At 47.8% G+C, this 19,900-nt stretch overlaps 1 protein-coding gene across 5 annotated transcripts in view; it reads left to right on the top strand.

Moving 5' to 3' along the window:
• Nucleotides 1–1,432: 1,432 nt before the first annotated feature.
• FHAD1 (forkhead associated phosphopeptide binding domain 1) overlaps nucleotides 1,433–19,900 on the top strand; it is a 127,853-nt gene continuing 109,385 nt past the window's right edge. For all 5 annotated transcript variants that reach the window (XR_007126988.1, XM_047728255.1, XM_047728254.1 and 2 more), the window contains exons 1-2: nucleotides 1,433–1,566; nucleotides 5,503–5,609. Coding sequence is in view for 4 of the 5 variants with exons in the window: in XM_047728255.1 (XP_047584211.1) it covers nucleotides 5,517–5,609 (93 nt within the window). In the remaining variant the exon portion in view is untranslated. The remainder of the gene's footprint in view (nucleotides 1,567–5,502; nucleotides 5,610–19,900) is intronic.

Raw genomic sequence — 19,900 nt, 5'->3', positions numbered from 1 at the left:
TTGATAAGCGATCAGATGAGAAGAAGAGCGAGAGAGCGTGGAGATTTTTGTTTTGTTTTGTTGTTCTTGTTGCTCTTCCTTGCATACTGGATTTGTTTTTTAAAAGAATTTGAAATAGGGCAGTATTTAAGTAAAAATCTAACGGAGGCGAAGGAGATCCCTGGTGGAACTGCTTTGTAGGGAGCGGAAATGGTAGGTGCAAAGGCCCTGAGGCAGAAAGGCACCAGGAAGTTGAGCCTAACCCTTCCTGTCCCTTGAAGCTATTATTACTCAGGCCCCAGTTTCTGTGGTCAATCCCTAACTTTATGCCTAGGTTCTTTCTAGTTGTGAGGCACTAACCCCAGGCAGAACCTTCTATGTTGTGTGAGGCCCTGTCTGTGCCTGGGAATCTGCATTTCTAAAAAGCCTCTAGGCATGTTTGAGCATCTTTACTATGTCCATTTCCATGAGTTCTCTCTTAGATCTTGTTCTAATTGACTAAGGTAGACGCTGCCACATTTCATCTTTCTTAAATGTTTTTGAGTTTTTCCGGGGGCACCTTGCTGGCCATCATCTCCTGCCAGGGAAGGGAAGCATTCTCTAGGTAGGTACCCAGCTGGGCTGCTGTGCTCACAGGTAGAAGGTGACATGGGGATGGTGGGAGATGGTTGAGATTTGCATGTTTTCTCCACACAGCCTCTCCCCCAGTCCTATGCCCATGGTGGGGGTTCCAAGGACAAGACCGATGCGGGTCAACTCTGGGGACTCAGATGTTTGTAGAGATAGGGGAAACAAAAAAACAAAAACCAAAAAACAAATGGCCGGATAAACGTCAGTTTTGACAAGGAAGAACAAGAATCGTGGGGGGGGGGGGGGGGCGGTTGGAAGGATCCTTTCCCCAGCACATGAAAAAAAAACCCTCATTCTTTCAAAACTGTTCCACCCCATCCTCTCCCAGCCCCACCCCCAGAAGTGCTGGTCCCCCCATCCCATCCCAGCTTACTCTATTTGCTGCAACAGAGAGGGGTAGCGATTCCGGTGGAGCAGGGGGTTCGAACCTCTAAGCTTCTCCTGGTTCAGCTCCATCACCATCCCACCCCTCCTCCACGCACGCAGCCTAGAGCAAAGGAGAGTCGGAAGGAAGGACTCTCGAGTCTGCTCCCTCCTTGCTGGACAACCGCGGGCTATTTCTGAGACCTCTGGGCCTCCGTTTCCGCATCTGTGAAATGGGCCTGGGCATCTCTAGGAGACAGGCGGCGGGGCGGTGGGGGATGCTGCAGTGCGCGGCAGAGGGCTGTGATCCTCGGGGCGAGTCTGGCACTCCGCCCCCGCCCCCGTCCTCCTCCGCACCGCGTCCGCCCCCGCCCCCCTCCCCGCCACGCCGGGCAGGCCACGCCCCTCACCGGCCGGCGGCGTTGCCATGACGACGCGCGTACACAGGCCTGGCGGGCGCGCGGGGTGCCGGCCGCCGGCTGGAGACTCCGCGGGAGCGCGGCCAGGCGGCCTCGCCAGGGAGCTGGCCGGGCTCCTCGCGATCCCGCCGGGGTTTCGGCGGGGGACTGAGCGTGGGCTTCTCCCTCCGGCCAGGTGAGTGCGGTACGGAAGGAGGTATTGGACGGACACCTAGGACCGGACCAGGTCGGCCCTGCGAGGTCAAGAGCTTGGAGGGGAGGCGCGGCACCTGGGAACTCCTCTCCGATCCGGGCTCCGGTCTCCAGGAGCACCCCAGAGGAGATGCTCCAACACCAGCTCGTTCTCCCTAAAATGCAGGCTCCTGCCCCGCCTCCAGAAGTAGCTTGTGTAGGAGCTTCAGGACCATCCTTGGCACCAGACATGCAGCTCTTAGATATCCACTGGTGTACACAGCTGGGATTAGGAGAGGTGCCCTCTGGTTCCCTTGGTTTAGGGACAACACCCACCCAACGGTCAGAGATCCCTTTACTTGACCTTCCCTTCCTTGAGGAAACTTTGCAGCTCCCCGGCCACGGAAGACCTGTAGCCCAGAAAAGACATACTACTTCTCTAGTCCAATTCTGAGCTTTCAAAGTGCTCAGGGGGTAGGCAGGTGATTTGCTCTGACTATGCCTGGTGCTTCAGGGCAGTAAGAGCGAATTTCCAGAGCTCAACACATTCAAATTACTTTCTACAGTATTTTCAGGCAAGGGCGTGGACTGCACAGGGCAAGATTAAGATGGAGAGATACTGTCCAACCCAAAAACCCCAGGTAGCATTTAGGGTTTCCAGAAAGGATATCCAGGGTAGACACTGAATGGGAAGATTCGTAGCCAGCTGGCTGCACAGATTTGCTTTGACGGGTCATTTGCATTTTCATTCATGCAGCAAATGTTTACTGAGCATCTACTACATGTCAGACAAGGCTCCAGGTGCTGGAGATGGGGTGATGAACAAAGCTGTGAGGAACCGCAAAGGGTCTGAGCTTTTTTTTTTTTTTTTAAGATTATTTATTTATTTATTTGACAGAGAGAGAAGCACAGGCAGGCAGAGAGGCAGGCAGAGAGTGAGGGGGAAGCAGTCTCTCCACCGAGCAGAGAGCCCAATGCGGGGCTCGACCCCAGGACCCCAAGATCACAACCTGAGCCAAAGGCAGAGGCTTTAACCCACTGAGCCACCCAGGCGTCCCAAGGGTCTGAGCTTTTACCTTGCTTGCAAGCTAGGAAGTTAGCCTGGCCAGCTTACAGATCCTCGCAGAAGACACAGGACAAAATTCATCAATGCTTTCTCTCCATAATGGGTATAAACACAAGGCAACCATGAGGAATTGTCTCTTAATAGAAACAATACAGTTCTGGCTCTCCTGGAATATATATCTCAGTGAAAAGAAAACCAACAGCAAACACAACTAAATAAAGGAATCAGAAAATGTCAGAGATTGATAAGCACAAGGAAGGAAACACAGCAGGTGGCATATGCCAGTAGTGACTAAAGGGTGCCTTTAGCTAGGGGGGTCGGGCAGTTGCCACACAGGGGGACATCTGAGCAGAGAGAAGTCATCAGCCTTGGGAACATCTTGGGGGGAGAGCTAAAAATCAAGTATGCACATGATCCAAGTTCTGGGGTTTTGTTTAGTGGTATTTCCTGTGCTTTTCCTGCAGAAGAGACATTTCTCCCAAGTTTGCATTCCAGATTAATCAGACTTCAATGTGTTGCTTGATAACATGGTCCTCTGCCATTGAAGTAAGTAACTGAAGTGATTTGACAGCAATAGAGCATGGTTCTTTGGGAAGAGGAAACGTCTCTCCCTTTCTGTGAATGACACTGAACTTAATAAATAAAATGTATTTCTCATTACAGGAAAACATACTTGTGAGGTATCCACAGCTCTCAGAGTTTACAAGTATAAAATACACTATCTGGCTTATTTTTATTTCTCTTACCCCCAAGTTGGGTCTTTTCTTCCTTTCAGAGGATGGAATCCAGGTGTCAAGGGCTTTCTTACAAGTCCCAAGTGTCAAGAGACAGTGCAATGCGGGCCCCCCTACCCCGACACCAGCCCACTCTGCCCCACCCAGCAGCAGTGAACATGTGGGAGGTTGAGCTACTGGCCAGTTGTGTAGTAGTTTCATGCAAAGGCTCAGAGCTGTCTCCCTGACACTTGCTACTGTGTGTCCTTAATCTCTCTGAGTCTCAGTTCGCCATCTGTAAAGTGGGACAGTACCAATACTTACCTCACAGGGTTGTTCCAAGGAGGAAAAGAAAACGATGTGTATAAAAGAATAGCATAGTGCCTTGTACTTAGGAGGGATTCAGTCATTGATGATGGAGATGTGGATGAAAAGCAGAACCAGGATGCCTGTGTGGCTCAGTGGTTAAGCATCTGCCTTCGGCTCAGGTCATGTTCCCAGGGTCCTGGGATCGAGCCTCACGTGGGGCTCCCTGCTCAGTGGGAAGTCTGCTTCTCCCTCTCCCACTCCCCTTGCTTGTGTTCCCTCTCTTGCTGGGTCCCTCTCTCAAATAAATAAGTAAAACCTTAAAAAAAAAAAAAAAAAAGAAAAGAAAAAGAAAAGCAGAATCAGACCCGAGACTGTCTATGACCACAACTAGATGGGTTTCGTTTTTATCCACTCCAACAGCTTCACATGTCAGTGACCTTTCTGTTGAAAGGAAAAGAGAGAGGCTTTGGCTCTTGGACACGGTGTTGAGACGGAGGATGTCCTGCTGCGTTAACTGGACAGATAACCTCAAATCAGAAGTCAAGCATCATATGAATTATCAACACTTTGGAAACTACTGAAGTCCCTGAGATTTTTATATTTAAAAAAACCAGTATAGAACTTACTTTGGAATGCATCAAACTGCAAAATGGATGGATGCATGGGTAGATGGAGGGATGTGTAATACAGCAAACCGAACAAAATGTCAATTGTAGGATCTAGGTGGTGGGTATAAAGGAGTTCACCATCTACTTCTTTCGACTTTCCTGTGTATCTAACATTGTCATAAAAAAAATGTTGGGGGAAAAAATGGGCAGAGTCCTGATCGTATGTCCAAGCTTGAGTCTTGATAGTTTGCCTTTCAAGGTTACCCTTTTCCCCTTAATTATATGAAGAAATGGAGTGATTTACAAAGAAAGTATCCTTTAGGGACGCCTGGGTGGCTCAGTTGGTTGGACGACTGCCTTAGGCTCAGGTCATGATCCTGGAGTCCTGGGATCGAGTCCCGCATCGGGCTCCCAGCTCCGCGGGGAGTCTGCTTCTCTCTCTGACCTTCTCCTCGTTCATGCTCTCTCTCACTGTCTCTCTCTCTCAAATAAATAAATAAAATCTTAAAAAAAAAAAAAGAAAGTATACTTTAAAGCCCATTCCTTCAATGACTGACTCAGCAGTTTCAGAAGCTTTGTAGAAGGCTTAGACTTCCTTGGGTCTGAGTTTGATAAGCCCAAGATTCAAAATAATTATTATAACAATAACAATAATAATAATAATAATGGGACAAATGTGTGGTTAGTGCATAGCGGTCACCACTCTAAATGCTTCACACATAACGATTGTATTCCATCCTCACAGAACCCTTTGGGGTGCAGAGTATCCTTAACCCCATTTTACAGATGAGAAAACTGAGGCATAGAGAAAGAAGAAGTAACACACCCAAAGTCCCAGAGCTAGTTTGCGGTGGGTAAGGAGTATGGGACAGAACAGTTGCTGTGTCAGATAACTAACCTTGTACTGAGCTTCATGGGAGGCGGACAGCAATTATCTGTGGAATTCAGGGTCAGCGTTGGGGTGTTTCAGCTACTGGCGGTTTGGGCTCTGACTTCTGTAAAAAATGTCCTCTCTATGATGATCAGGACCAAGCTCATCTTCGCTAGATGTCACTGTTCAAAAAGATAGTCTTAAAAATCTGCAGAAATTGTGATCACACTGTAAAGTCCACCTATCCACTCCAACCTCTGCTGATTTCTCCTTTAAACACAACGGTATAATTTCATCCGTTTTACATGTGATGCTGAACAATCAGAAGATCGCATTTTCCTAACAATGCTTTTTTTCTGCAAACCTTCTCTAGGGCAAGCAGAGAGTATGAAAGCCTACCTAAAGAGCGCAGAAGGCTTTTTTGTCCTGAATAAAAGTACTACTGTTGGAAGGCATGAAGACTCAGACCTTGTTTTAGAGGTAAGAAATGGTCCCGCCCAGTCTCACCATCTCACCCCCTCTACACACCCCTGCTGTTCTGTGGACTTGAGTCTCTTTAAAAGCCCACCCTCTGGCTCACAGCCACATCTTCCCTCCACGTGAGACCTATAACCACCTGCGGAATGTACTGGGTCTCCCCAGCATGTGTAGTGAAAATGAGTATGAGATTAAGGGTGATGTGCCCTCTGTCCTTTGCTGAGCATGAGTACAGATGCCCTACCTGTCATCCCCTCCCCCCAGCCAAATGGGGCCATGGAGCTGATGCTTTGACCTTCACCTGCTCTGATGCTTTGATCTTCACCAAGGGCCACCTGAACTACTTAGCTTGAGCAATGGCCTCTCGCCCTTTCCAGAGGCTTTTGGAAACTGTTGTGACTTGTATCACATTTTGAGAATGTTACATAAATGGTATTATACCACATGTGACCTTTTGAGGTTGTTTTTGTTTTTTGTTTTCTCACTCAACATAGTGTCCTTGAGATCCATTTAGGTTTTTGGCCTGTTTCTTTTTCGTTGGGGAGTATTATTTCCATGGTATAGATGTAACATTGTTTGTGTAACCATTCACATATTAAAGGACATTTTGATTGTTTCTAACCTGAGGTTCTAACAGATAAATCTACTTATGAACATTTGAGTGTAGGTTTTTGTGTAAATGCAAGTTTTTATTCCTCTGGGATAAATGTTCAGGAGTGTGATTGCTGGATCAGAGGGGAAGTGTATGGTTTCTAAAGAAACATGCCAGACTGTTGTCCAGGGTAGCTATACCATTTAACATCCCTACCAGCAAATGTATGGGACACGGTTTCTCTGCATCTTTACCAGCAACTGGTATTATTGCTGTTTTTTTATTTTAGCTGTTCTGGTGTGTCATGATGCCTCCTCATGGTCTTCATTTGCATTTCTCCCATAGCTAGTGATGTTGGATATCTTTTCATGGGCTTATGGGCCGTGTGCACATCCTCCTTGGTGAAATGTCCCTTCATGTCTTTTGCCCATTTTCTAATCACATCGTTTGGTTTTTCACTACTGAGTTTTGAGAGGTTTTTTTTTAAATATTTTAAATATGTGTCCCTTTTCACATACAGAGCTTGCAGATCATTCCTCCTGGCCAATTGCTTATCTTTTCATTCTCTTAACAGAATATTTCACAGGCCAGAAGTTTTAGATTTTGATTAACTTCAGTTGATCATTTTTTTCTTTCGTGAATCATGCTTTTCATGTCCTGTCCAAGAATACATCACCGAGTCCTTGATCCAAGGGGTTTCTCATGTTTTCTTCTAAAAGTTTTCTAGGTTTTGTGTTTACATCCATGAACCATTTTGAGTTCATTTTTATATATGACATGAGATTTAGGTCAAGATTCTTTTTTATTGCATGTGGATGTGTAGGTGTCCCAGCACCATTGATTAAAAAGACTGTCCTTTCTCCATTGATTGCTTTTGGAGCTTTGTCAAAAACATTTAGGCATACTTGTGTGGGAGCTATTTCTGAGTTTCCTATATGTTTCATTGATCTATGTGTCTGTCCCTCTACCTATACAACACAGTCTTGATGACAGTAGTTATGTAAGTCTTCACACAAATAGAGTGATTCCTTTCATTTTATCCTTCTTTAAAATTTTTTTTCTTTTTACCTATTTTAGTTCTTTTGCCTTTCCATGTGAATTTTAGTATAACCTTTCTATATATACAAAATATCTTGTTGGAATTTTGACAGGAATTATATTTAAGCCAATATATCAGTATGAGAAGAACTGATATCTTTACGCTGTTGTTTTCCAATCCATGAACATGGTATGTCTCTCCTTCTGTTTAGGGGAGTCTTTGAATTCTTTCATAAATGTTCTGTAGTTTTAGCATACCAGCTCTGTGCATGTTTTGTTAGATATACACTTAAGTATTCATCTTTTTTAATGATCGTAAATGGTATTATATTTTTAATTTGGTGTCCACATGTTCATTGACAGTATCTAGAAATACAGTTGATTTTTGTATGCTTATGTTCTATCTTGCAACCATAACTAAACTTTCTAGAATTTTTTTTGTTTTTTTGTTTTGTTTTTAAGATTTTATTCATTCATTTGACAGAGAGAGAGAGCTTAGAGTGTACAAACAAGGAGAGCAGTGGAGGGAGAAGGAGGGAGAAGCAGGCCCTCCCCCAGCAGGGAGCCTGATGTGGGGCTCAGTCCCAGGACCCTAGGATCATGATCTGAGCCAGAGGCAGGTGCTTAACTGACTGAGCCACCCAGGTGCCCCTAGAAAGCTTTTATAGGTTTATTAGGATTTTACACATAAACAATCATGCCATCTACAAATAAAAACTTGTATTTCTCCTTTCAGAAAAGGAGATCTTTTTTTCTTAAGATTTTATCTATTTATTTGACAGACAGAGATCACAAATAGGCAGAATGGCAGGCAGAGAGAGAGGAGGAAGCAGACTCCCTGCTGAGCAGAGAGCCCAATGCGGGGCTCAATCCCAGGACCCTGAGATCATGACCTGAGCCAAAGGCAGAGGCTTAACCCACTGAGCCAGCCAGGTGCCCCAGAAAAGGAGATCTTAATACCCTTAATTTCCTTTTTCTTATTTTAATGCACTAGCCAGAACATCCAGTGCTCTGCAGTGATCAAAGCAGTATAAACCTATATTAATTGCTTATTCCTAATTTTCTGAGTTTATCAGAAACTCTCAAATTTAAAAATAACCTAGTGGACTGGCCCTTGAGGTTCTTATCCATGATGTGGCCTCCCTACAAGGAAGGACACAGAAATATCTGTTTAGTGCACAAAGTGGGGGAAAAGAAAAAGAATTGCATATTCTTCTTTATCACAGCTAGGGACGGGTTTTAGGTAGTCTTCTTTCATGGCTGGCCAAAGTAGAAACAGAGATCTGTGTTTCGAACTTAAATATGATGTTAGAAAACTGTAGGCTTCGGAGATGGACAGACCTGGGTTTGAATCTCATTAGGTCATGGGCTGGCCGCGTGACTCCAAGCAAATTCCTTGATTTCTCTGAGCTCATGTTCCCTGTCTCTAAGCCACTGACCTCAGAGGGTTGTTGTAAGGCTTAAGTGAGAAATGTACATAAAGTGCCTGGTACATGATTCTAAGTAAGTGACACCATGATTGTTAACATGGGCTCATGAAATGGAGATCGAGAAGAATCCTTAAATGCACACAGGATTAAAATGGGGAGCCACTGACATTAACAAGCTGTATGGGGAAAAGGTACTGATGAGGACAATTTTTATAAAGACAGAAATCGAGTTGCATTCACTGTATAAAAATAATTGACTGCCTACTGTTCCTCAGACTTGGTTTAAGAAGTAAGTCACCCCCGCCAGCCATAGTCACATTGATTTATGAAGCAATCGGCTGTGTTTCCAGAAGCACAAGCTCACATTGGCTCCCTAGAGAACGGATGATACATGAATTGCCAAATGTTTTGTGAACAGACTTTTGATGGGCGCTTCTGTCTTCTCTTAGACAAATCCTCTTCCCAAAGCTTAAATGGGTTTGGGAGTGGAGATTTGTTTAAAAAGGGTTGCGGGGACGCAGGCCCATTCTGAAAAATTGAAACTTGGGGATGTGTCAACATTTTCTAGTTCTGTAAAATAAGACAAGGTGAAAATTGCTTCTCTGCTGACTTCCTTGGGCTTTTCTGATGAGAGGAATCACCCTTGATTAGCTACGAGGCACGCTGAGGACTAATTCAACAGCCAATTTATAGTTTATGTTATTTGTACCACGGGAGGTCATTTCACTAAATAAAGTTCAGAAATACATATTAATAAAAAGTCATCTTCAAAGTTACCCAGAGGTTATGTCTAGCAAAGAAAAAGGATTGTTTCATTTACCTGAGTAAATCCTAAAGAAGAGACAGTCTTATTTCCGGAGATTCAGACTCACTGGCAAGGCGGATGTATTGTTCTGATTGTTGATGTCATCAGATTTTGACACCGTTTACTTTTTCCGATAATGGAAGGTCATCACATGCTTCTTTTAAAAAATTGGGAGAAAGCACAATATAAGGAAGAAAATAAAAGTCCCTCGTAATCACTGGGCTCAGGGAAAAATCAATATTGATTTTGCAGGGTTTTGCCCTGCAGACTTCTTTCTCTATCCTGTAAGGAGTTTGCTTCTCTCATGGCAAATGGAAGCCTGTTTTCACCAGGCTAGCTTTCAGTTTTTATCACTCATTCCTTCCACAAATATTTACCTGGAACCTCAGCACTGAGGCAAGCCTGGGGATAAAGCAATGGTAGAATAAGTCATGGTCCCTGTAGTCAGAAAGCTGCTAGGAGAGACACGTTAAGTCAAAGAATCCCACAAAGACATGTATAGTTCTCTTCATGTTGGAGCTCTAAAGGAAAGGAATATGGAGGATAAGGAAGATTTAACAAGACAAGGGGAAGGGGGAATGGTATGTGCAAACGCCCTGGTGTGGAAGAGCATATTATGAGCCCAAGGGACTGAGAGAAAAATGGATATGTCCAGAAGAGTGGGAAGGGAGAGAGCCTAAGAGATGAGTAGGCCTCCTTCAGCCACCATATCTGAAGGGCATGGGAAGAAACTGAGGAATTTTAAGTAAGGGAGGAGACATGCATTTTGATTTTGAAATGACCATTCTGGCTGTCTCTTATAGACTCACAATCAGGACCTCTGTTCTGGGGCGCCTGGGTGGCTCAGTCAGGTAAGTGTCTGCCTTTAGCTCAGGTCACAATCTCAGCGTCCTGGGATTGAGCTCCGCGTGGGGCTCCCTGCTCAGTGGGGAGCCTGCTTCTTCCTCTTCTCCCCATTTGTGCTCTCTTTTGCTATCTCTGTCTCTCTCTCAAATAATAAATTTAATTTTTTTTTTAAGAAGAGCTCTGTTCAGAATCTCCCCTCTCCCATTTTCCACAGCTTGAAAGCCCTAGCCTTGCTTATCTAAGACATAAACCTTGTGAATTTTAACTAGTATGATCAGTTGTGGCTTGTGAACTGTAATTTTTAGATGTGGCTGTTATTTAAACCCCACTGAGAAAGGGACTCAGTTCTTCCAGAATGAAGAAATACTACAAGCCAATGATTGTAGAACTTTCCATCTGTATCAGAGTGCTTATTAAACATGAACCCCTAGACATTCTGACCCAGTGGGTTCTGGGTAGAGACCAGGAATCTTCACATTATATTCATTCCTCATGCACAGGTGGGGACCAGGGTCCCATGGAGATGCTTCCAGGACGATGCCTTGAGGATCCTTCCTCCCTCTTCTTGACCACCCATGTTTCTTCCCTCCTGATGTTGTGGGAGCCCCTTTCGGGGGGAGTGGTGCATATATTTCAATATACTCTGTTTTAAGGGAAAGAGAAGCGAGAGTTCCACAGTGGAGAGCTGACACCCTCACCCCTCCCCAAGAACTTAACTGGGCCACAATGGAGAGATTTGGAAACCTTTCAAACCCTTTGAGGGTTTCCAAATCCCCTCAAAGACTGAACTACAGGACAGCCCAAGTCAGCACAGCCCTGTGGTGGGGAGGGGGGTAGTTGGAGGAAAAGAATGAAGGACAAAAATGACCTGCTTATCTGGCTTGGGCACACAACGCTCTTACCAGCTGGCTCCTTTCTGGCTAGAACAGTCTAGCATGTGGTAATCGCTTCTCAGGTGGGATCTGAGGGTCGTGGAACAAGACTGGTCCAGCAGACACACCAGCACCCATACAGACAGATGACTCTTGTCCCTTTGCCTGGCATCTGCCAGTCCTGGGCTGTCACTTAGAAAAGACCCATCAGAGCCCATGTCGTCTTCTTGTTTATCATTATTAAACAAGGCTGCCGTGATTGTCCCGTTATTTTCATCACTTCACCGACGTTTGGGTACATCGGCTGGGCCAAAGGGCACATGCATCTGTACCTCTGATGGGTGACTCTGGATTGCCCACCACAGGTTATCAGCACTGGACAGCCCTGCCCCGGCGCACCTTGTCGGCCCACTGGATCTTCCCTTAAACCCACCGCCCATGTCGTTTTCATTTGTGTTTCTCTCTTTAAAAAAAAAAAAAAGATTTTATTTATTTATTTATTTGACAGAGACAGCAAGAGAGGGAACACAAGCAGGGGGAGTGGGAGAAGGAGAAGCAGGCTTCCCACTGAGCAGGGAGCCCGATGCGGGGCTCAATCCCAGGACCCTGGGATCATGACCTGAGCCAGAGGCAGACACTTAACTAAGCTCACCTAGGCGCCCCACATTGGTGTTTCTCTTATGAGCAAACCCTTGCATTTTGAGAGATGAGGTGACAGGAGGACCTGGGCTAGATAAGGATTCTTACCCTGCTCAGTCTCTGCGGGGAAGGGCACAGAAAGACCAGGGCCTGGAGGCAGGGCTGTAACTGCCCATCCATCTGCTGTTCTCATTCCCTAATCACCTGGGTTGTGCTCCCACTGGCTCCTCCCTTTGCTCTGCTGCTCTGGGATTCACCTACCTAGTCTCCTGAGTCCCAGGGGAACTTTCCTCTCCCGTTGGAGAACTGGTAGCTGGAACTCGGAGCTGATCTCATTGGTCACTTCCTACCGCAGCAATTTTTAAATTCTTTTTTAAGATTTTATTTACTTGTCAGAGAGAGAGAGCACAAGCAGGGGCAGTGGCAGGCAGAGGGAGAAGCAGGCTCCCCGCTTCTGTGGGGCTCAATCCCAGGACCCCAGGATCATGACCTGAGCCGAAGGCAGATGCTTAACCCACTGAGCCACCCCAGTGCCCCCCTCCTGCAGCAACTGATGAACCTACTTTCCCTCCAGCAGGTGGAGAGCTTCCAATGGGGGGAGGAGGAATTTATAGAAAGTGGCTGATCCCATGTTGCTTGCTTTTTTCTTAAGATGGCAAAATACCCAGAACACAACATTTTCCATCTTAACCATTCTTCGGTGTACAGGTCAGTGGCATCATTCAATACCGTCACCTTGGGCAGCCATCGCCACCTCCATCCCCAGGGCCCTTCATCCTACAAAGCCCTGTACCCACCAGAAAACCATCCCCGGTGCCCCTCCCCCAGCCCCTGTACCGACCCTTCCTTTTTCTGTCTCTATGAATTTGACTCCTCTAGGTACCTCCTTTAAGTAGAATCATGCAGTGTTTGTCCTCTTACAACACTGACTTCACTTAGCATCCCGTCCTCAAGGTTCGTCCGTTGTTGGGGTTTCCACTGTGTCTTCGGCACCTGTTACGTATCCACACACCTGTCTGTGGACCCTAGGTGGTTTCCACCTGGTGGCTATTGTCAATAATGCCGTGAACCCAGGACTGCAAATATCTCTTCCAGCCCTTGCTTTCCGTTCCTTTGGATGTGTACCCAAAAGTGGGCTCACCGGGTCATATGATAACTTGATCAAAAAAGTAAGGATCAAGTTATCCTTAATTTTTTGAGGAACTGCCATACCATTGCTTTCCTCTGTTGCGCCATTTTACATTCCCACCAACAGGGTGCAAGGACTCCACTGTCCTCACACCCCCACCGACATTGGTTTTAACCCGGTTTTTTGACAGAAGCCATTCTAACAGAAGTAAGGTAGAAGATCATAATCTCTCCAATAGTACAGTAACGCAAACAGCCAGAGCGCGCATTTCCCGACTATTTACTGCACCTCACGTGACTTCCTATATATTCTGTGAACTGTATGTGTGTTTACAAAAATACATCTTCAAAAAAAAAAGAAAGAAAGAAAGAAAGAAAGAAAGAAAGAAAGAAAAAAACCCTGTGGGGTAGGAACTGTTATTATCATTATTATCCTCATTTATAGATGTAGAGATGGGGCTCAGAAAGGTTAGGGAACTTCCCCCACACCACACAGCCGGTCAGGGGAGGTGGGGCTAAGTTTCAGATTCAGGCCGTCTGGCTCAGTGCTTCTAGAGAAAAAAAAGTCTCAAGCCTTGGGTGTGAATTTAGCTGGGAGCATCTAAAATCTTAATATCTGAAGGGGCCTGGGTGGCTCGGTCGTTAAGCATCTGCCTTTGGCTCAGGTCATGATGCCCGGGTCCTGGGATCGAGCCCCGCATAGGGCTCCCTGCTCAGCGGGAAGCCTGCTTCTCCCTCTCCACTCCCCCTACTTCTGTTCCCTCTCTTGCTGTGTCAAATAAATAAACAAAATCTTAAAAAAATAAAATAAAAAAATCTAAATATCTGAAATTCCTTGTGAGTTCACTGGAATATTAAAATAGCTCACTGAGCTAGGGAAATTCCGCAGCGTGAGATCCAAAGAGAGAATGGTAGGTGAAACGTGCCATCAATTTTCTTGTGATCATTCCCACAACTGGCTGGGGCGGCGCCGTCTAGTGGGGGATTTGTGTGGGGAGGGAATGTTGATCCAGTGCTTTTTCCAGCCTAGAGGAGCGTTGGGGCTGTAAGTTGAGGCCCCACAAGGATCCCATCTGGGGGTGAGGGAGCACCTCCAAGAAGACCAAACTTGAGCTGCCCCTTTAAAAGAGAAGCCTGTTTGGGCGCCTGAGTGGCTCAGTGGGTTAAGCCGCTGCCTTAGGCTCAGGTCATGATCTCAGGGTCCTGGGAGCCTGCTTCCCTTCCTCTCTCTCTCTGCCTGCCTCTCTGCCTACTTGTGATCTCTCTCTGTCAAAAAAAAAAAAAAAAAAAAAAAAAAAAATCTTAAAAAAAAAAAAGAATAAAAAATAAATAAATAAATAAAAGAGAAGCCTGTGGATTTTCCAGGCAGAGCAAGCAGGAAAGGACACCCCAGGTGTTGAAACAGCACGTGCAAAGGTCCAGAGATGTTTGGTGAATAATTTGGCCCTGGAAGAAAAGGACAAAATGGCATGTTGGTGGCAATATGGAAAATGGAAACCAGGCTAAGCATTTGAAGAGGAACCTCTGCCCCTCCCCCACTGCCCCACCCACCGTCCCGGAAAAGGGTTTTAAAGCTGGGGTGGAACTCATGGTCTTTGTTATTTGTGTGGGAGAGGAGCGGGCAGAGAAGCTCCAGAGCAGAGCAGAGCAGTCAAGGGCATGACCTTGACCCCAGGTGGCTGGTTCAGAGCCCGGCTCTGCCCTGGTGGCCTGTGGGGTCTCAGGCAAGTTGTGCAGCTGTCCCTCACTGCAGTGTCTAAGTCAGTGCTGTGGGGACAGTTACAGTGACCATGTTGTAAAACCAAATTACTGGGATGTGCTCAGACCAGTGCCTGGTGCTGTCCCTACCTCAGTAAACATTGGCTCCTGTATTTGTGTTCCACTTACAACAACACAAAGGGATGATGTCACCGTTCTCTACGTCAGAAGTCAGGGTAGACTCAGATGGTTTCTCTGCCCCAGGTCACACAAGGCCAAAATCAAGATGCTGGTGGGCCTGGGCTCTGACAGAGTCTCAAGGACAATCGGCTTCCAGGTGGATTCTGGTGGTTGGTGGAACTTAGCCTGTGCGGTTACAGACTGAGGTCCCCTTGGCGGGCTGGCTGTCTGTGGACATGGCTCTCAGCCCAGAGAGGCTGCTCACATTCCAGGCTGGTGGCCCCCTTCTTCTTCAAAGCCAGCAGCATTGGGTCAAGGCCTTTTCATATTTCAGATCTCTCTGACCCCCTGTTCTGGCTCCTCTGTCCAGCTCCAGCCAGAGAAAGTGCTCTGCTTTAAGGGCTCATGGCATTAAACTAGTCCCACCTGAATGATCAAGGATATTCTCCCTCTTTTAAGATCATGGATTGGTAACCTCTAGATCTGCATAGTCCCTTGTGCAAGGGAGCAGGGTCCCAGGACCCAGGTTTAGGGCATAGATCTCTTTGGGGGACCCTGCTTCCTGCCATTGTTTATTGTTTTTATAAAGATTTTATTTATTTATTTGACAGACAGAGATCACAAGTAGGCAGAGAGGCAGGCAGAGAGAGAGAGAGGAGGAAGCAGGCTCCCAGCTGAGCAGAGAGCCCAACGACACCTGGCTCAATCCCAGGACTCTGGGATCATGACCTGAGCTGAAGGCAGAGGCTTTAACCCACTGAGCCACCCATGTGCCCCCTTCCTGCTATTGTTAATCCTACCTCTTGCCTGCACTGTTGCCGTGGCGGGGGGGTGTGGACTTACGGGGTTGGTTTGAGAGCTTTTTGGAGGAACCAGTAAGGACAATGTCAAGAGCCCTGAAGAGAGGTGGCGGGTGAGCTGGGGGGTGATATGGGACCGGAAGAGGCAGGAGGGGAGGGCACCAGTACCAGAGGGCCAGCAGGCACTGGGAGGCTCAGAGATGAGCTGGGGGTTGGAAATACACATCAGAGAATTGGGGGCTGGTGCAGTGGCCCCACCTGTGGACGGAGTGAGAAGGAAAGAGAACCTCAGAATTCCTCTGGAATTGTGGAATCTGGGGGCAGGCATAGGGAGAGGAGCCCAGCACAGAGGCCCAGGAGAAATCAGAGAGGGAGCGGAGCCAGCAAGCTGTGGCTGGGCCAGGGAATAATAGATCAGTAACATATAGGTAACACATTGAGGGTTTACTTTGTGCCAGGCAGGGTTTCTGGGCACTTCCACGTATATTAACTCATTTAATTCTTATGATGAACGACCCTCCGAGGCAGGCACTATCATTTCCCGCATTTTACGGATGAGGAAGTTGAGGTCACACACAGTGAGTTGGGACCTGGGAACCCTGCTCAGGCAGTCTGATTTCAGGAACCAGCCTCCTCTTGAGGCTTTGCCCCTCCACAGGGCTCCCCCAGGGAGACCAACATGGGGAGAGTCACTGACCTAGGGAGCCAGAGACGCCTCCCCTTCCCTTCTCCTCCCAGACTCATTGTCTCACCAGAGCCCAGCTGTTTCCTTATTTCCTTAATCTTTTGAAAACCCCAGTCTTCACTACTTCAGCACTACATCTTTCTTGAGGCAGTAAGGAGGGTGGGGCTAGGGGATGGGGCAGCCAAGAACCAAAAGGTAAAAGGAAATAGATCTCACGTACACACACATACACACACACACACACACACACACACACACACCCCATTTAATTTTAAAAACGTCGTCCTACTACCTTGAAAATTCCTCCAAACAGTACCTCCTGTCAGTCCTACGAAGCACAGCATATGAAACCCACTTTTGCCCGGGAAGCAACCACAGAGAAGCAAGAGACTTGCCCCAGGCTGCACAGCTGGTGGAGGGAGGATGGGACTGCAGGCTTCCCATCCCCAGAGCCCGTCCTCCCGCTCGCAGCAATCGTGAGGGCTCGGCATTCTCTCTGCCTGCCGAAGTTCTAAGTGCGCTTTTATACGTGTTATCTCATTTACACCTCCCCGACAACCACCCGGCTGTTCTACCCTTGTCTGTATTCACGGAGGAGGAAACCGAAGCACAAGAGACTAGGTCACGTGTCCAAGGTCACCAACTAGGAAGCAGGAGAGCTGCACTTTCAACCAAGGCCCCCACCCTGCAACCAGTCCGATAAGCTCCCCGCCCTCCTGCCTCTTCATCCCCTTAACCATGAGGCTGTATGCCTCCCCCAGGACAAAGTGCCGCAGAGAGGCTGGGGTGGCCATGGGTGACAGCGGCCGTGGGCTGAGGGCTCAGGTGGGCAGAAACACTCTCCAGGCAGTTTGACGACAAAGGGAAGGAATGGGGGAGGGGAGGGGAGGCGTTCCGAGGACGGTGAGCATGGTCATGGGTTAGGGGGTCACGCTGAGACTGAAGATACAAAGAGACCCTCCGTGAGCTGGGACCAGACGAGGTGGGGTGATAGCACAACCCTGAGTCCCTTGGCGGCTGAGAGAAGGGGACTGAAAGCCGTATCCGAGAGCCTCTCCCTGCTGGAACTCCAGGTCCTGGCAGGGAGCAGAAGGCCATTTAGAGTGGGTGTAGAGTGACAGAGGTGCGTTTCCGAAAGGGACTCCTAGAGAGGGCGGCCAGACTTAAGGAAACCACCCAGAATGGGGCGGTGCCCAGAGCCACTAAGAGAGAGGGACTGTTCCCACCCTAGACCTGAAGGCTGAAGGGGTTACATCTTCTGGAATCCCCAACAGGAGCTGTGACTTTTGGTGGGAGGGTGTACCCAGCCCATGGTGACCCCACAGGACGGGAGCCAGGGGAGTAAGTACCCCAACCTCTCTCCTCCCTGCTCGGATCTCTGATCCCCCATTGACCAACCCCAGCCAGATGCCAGAGGCAAGGAGCCCATCAGCCCATTGACAAAGCCACATGGGCTGACCTGCTGGGGCAGAGGGCAAGGGGGAGCAGGTGGGTGGGGATCGGGGGTGGCAAGTGGAGGAGGTCTGGCAGGGGACAGGAGGTGAGGACCCGGAAGGCTGTTAATGAGGTAGAATGAAAGACCAGGGACTGGGGGCTGTAGGACCCGAAGGGAGCAGCATATGGCTGGACTGGGCCAACTTGTGGACAGAGTGTGAGGGTGGCGGGGAGATGGGGACAGAGCCGGACTTGGAGGAGCTGGTGAGCTTGAGCGGGGAACCAGGCCTGGGCAGGTGGAGGGGAGTGCCCACAGGGAGCGGATAAGGACGCAGAGGCCACAGGGAATCAAAAAGGAAGGGAAGGAGGAGGAGGAAGAAGGTCATGCCCTGAGACTGGGCTTCTGAGTTCCAGATGAGGCAGGGCTGAGAACTGGCTCTGAGGGAGGGTTCCAGATAATCAGGAGCCTGGGCCGCAGGGAGACTTCCTCAAAGCCCCCGGGTCACCGAGCAGATGTTTGCTGTTAGCGGATTTGTTGAAGTCTCGGTGTTTTGTGGACCCACTAAATACTTTTAAAAGATATTTAAAATGCAGGAGACTGTTTTAAATGCATGTTCTGGGGGCCCCTGGGTGACTATTGGGTTAAGCATCTGACTCTTGATGTCAGCTCAGGTCATGATCTCAAGGTCCTGAGATGGAGCATGGGGTCTTCCTAAGGTTCTCTCTCCCTCTACCTCTGCCCCCCCGCCACCGCGCACACACACGTGTGCATGCGATCTCTCCCTCTCTCTCAAATTAATTAATTAATTAATAATAAAATAAAATGCATGTCCCGTATTCAGTTCCACCCCACTCCTCTCTCCCTATTAAACTATTGTCTACTCTGAAAAGCATAGGGGACAAGTCAAGGATACAGATTTTGGTCCTGACAGTGCCACGGGCCAGCATCTTGATGTTGGCTAGGCCCTTCACCTTAGCCATTTTTTAAAAAGATTTTATTAAGGGGCACCTGGGTGGCGCAGTGGGTTAAAGCCTCTGCCTTCGGCTCAGGTCATGATCCCAGCGTCCTGGGATCAAGCCCCGCATGGGGCTCTCTGTTGAGCAGAGAGCCTGCTTCTCTCTCTCTCTCTGCCTGCCTCTCTGCCTGCTTGTGATCTCTGTCTGTCAAATAAATAAATAAAATCTTTAAAAAAAAAAGATTTTATTAATTTATTTGAGAGAGAGGGAGACAGAGCACAAGTGCAGGGAGGGAGAAAGACAAGCAGACTCTGATGTGAGTGCAGTTCCCAACTCGGGGCTTGATCCCATGGTCCTGAGATCAAGACCTGAGCCAAAACCAAGAGTCTGGCCCCCAACCGACCAAGCCACCCAGATGCCCGCCTCTTAGCCATTTTTAGTATTGTAGTAAAATACACATAACATTTACCATCTGAACCGTTCACACGAGTGCGAATTAGCAGTGTTAAGTGTGTCCACATAGTTACATATAACCAATCAGAACTTCTTCGTCTTGCAAAACTGAAACTCTGTACCCATCAAACCATCAAGCAATTCCCAACTTCCCCTGCCCCCAGTCCCTGGCGGCCACCATCCTACTTCCTGTTTCTGTGAGCTGGACAACTCTGGGTACACTTCTTATCAGTAGACTCAGACGGTGGTTGCCTGTGTATACCTGGCTTATGTCACTCAGCGTCATGTCTGCAAGGTCTGCACCATATTGTCGCGAGCGTCGGGATTCTCTTCCTTTTTCAGGCTGGATAATACTCCGTTGTATGTACTTGGTGCATTTTGCTTAGCCACTGATCTGACCGTGAACCCTGGGTTGTTCCCACCTTCCAGCTGTTGCGGTTAACGCTGTGAACACAGGCATCCAGATATCTCTTCAAGCCCTTGCTTTCTGTTCCTTTGGTTGTATACCCAAAAGTGGGCTTGCAGGATCGTCTGATGATTTTATTCTTAATTTTTTGAGGAACCGCCATACCGTCTTTCTCGTCGAGCTGCACTTTTTATTTTTACTTTTTAGATTGTTTAAAAATTTATTTGAGAGAGAATGAGAGAGGGGAGGATCAGAGGGAGAAGCAGACGCCAAGCAGGGAGCCGGGTGCGGGACTCGATCCTGGGACTCCAGGATCATGACCTGAGCAGAA

The sequence above is a fragment of the Lutra lutra genome, chromosome 4 (genome assembly GCF_902655055.1).
Source record: "Lutra lutra chromosome 4, mLutLut1.2, whole genome shotgun sequence".
Classification (NCBI taxonomy): domain Eukaryota; kingdom Metazoa; phylum Chordata; class Mammalia; order Carnivora; family Mustelidae; genus Lutra; species Lutra lutra.
Note: the sequence above shows the minus strand (reverse complement) of the source record. Positions and strands in the feature narration are given on the sequence as shown.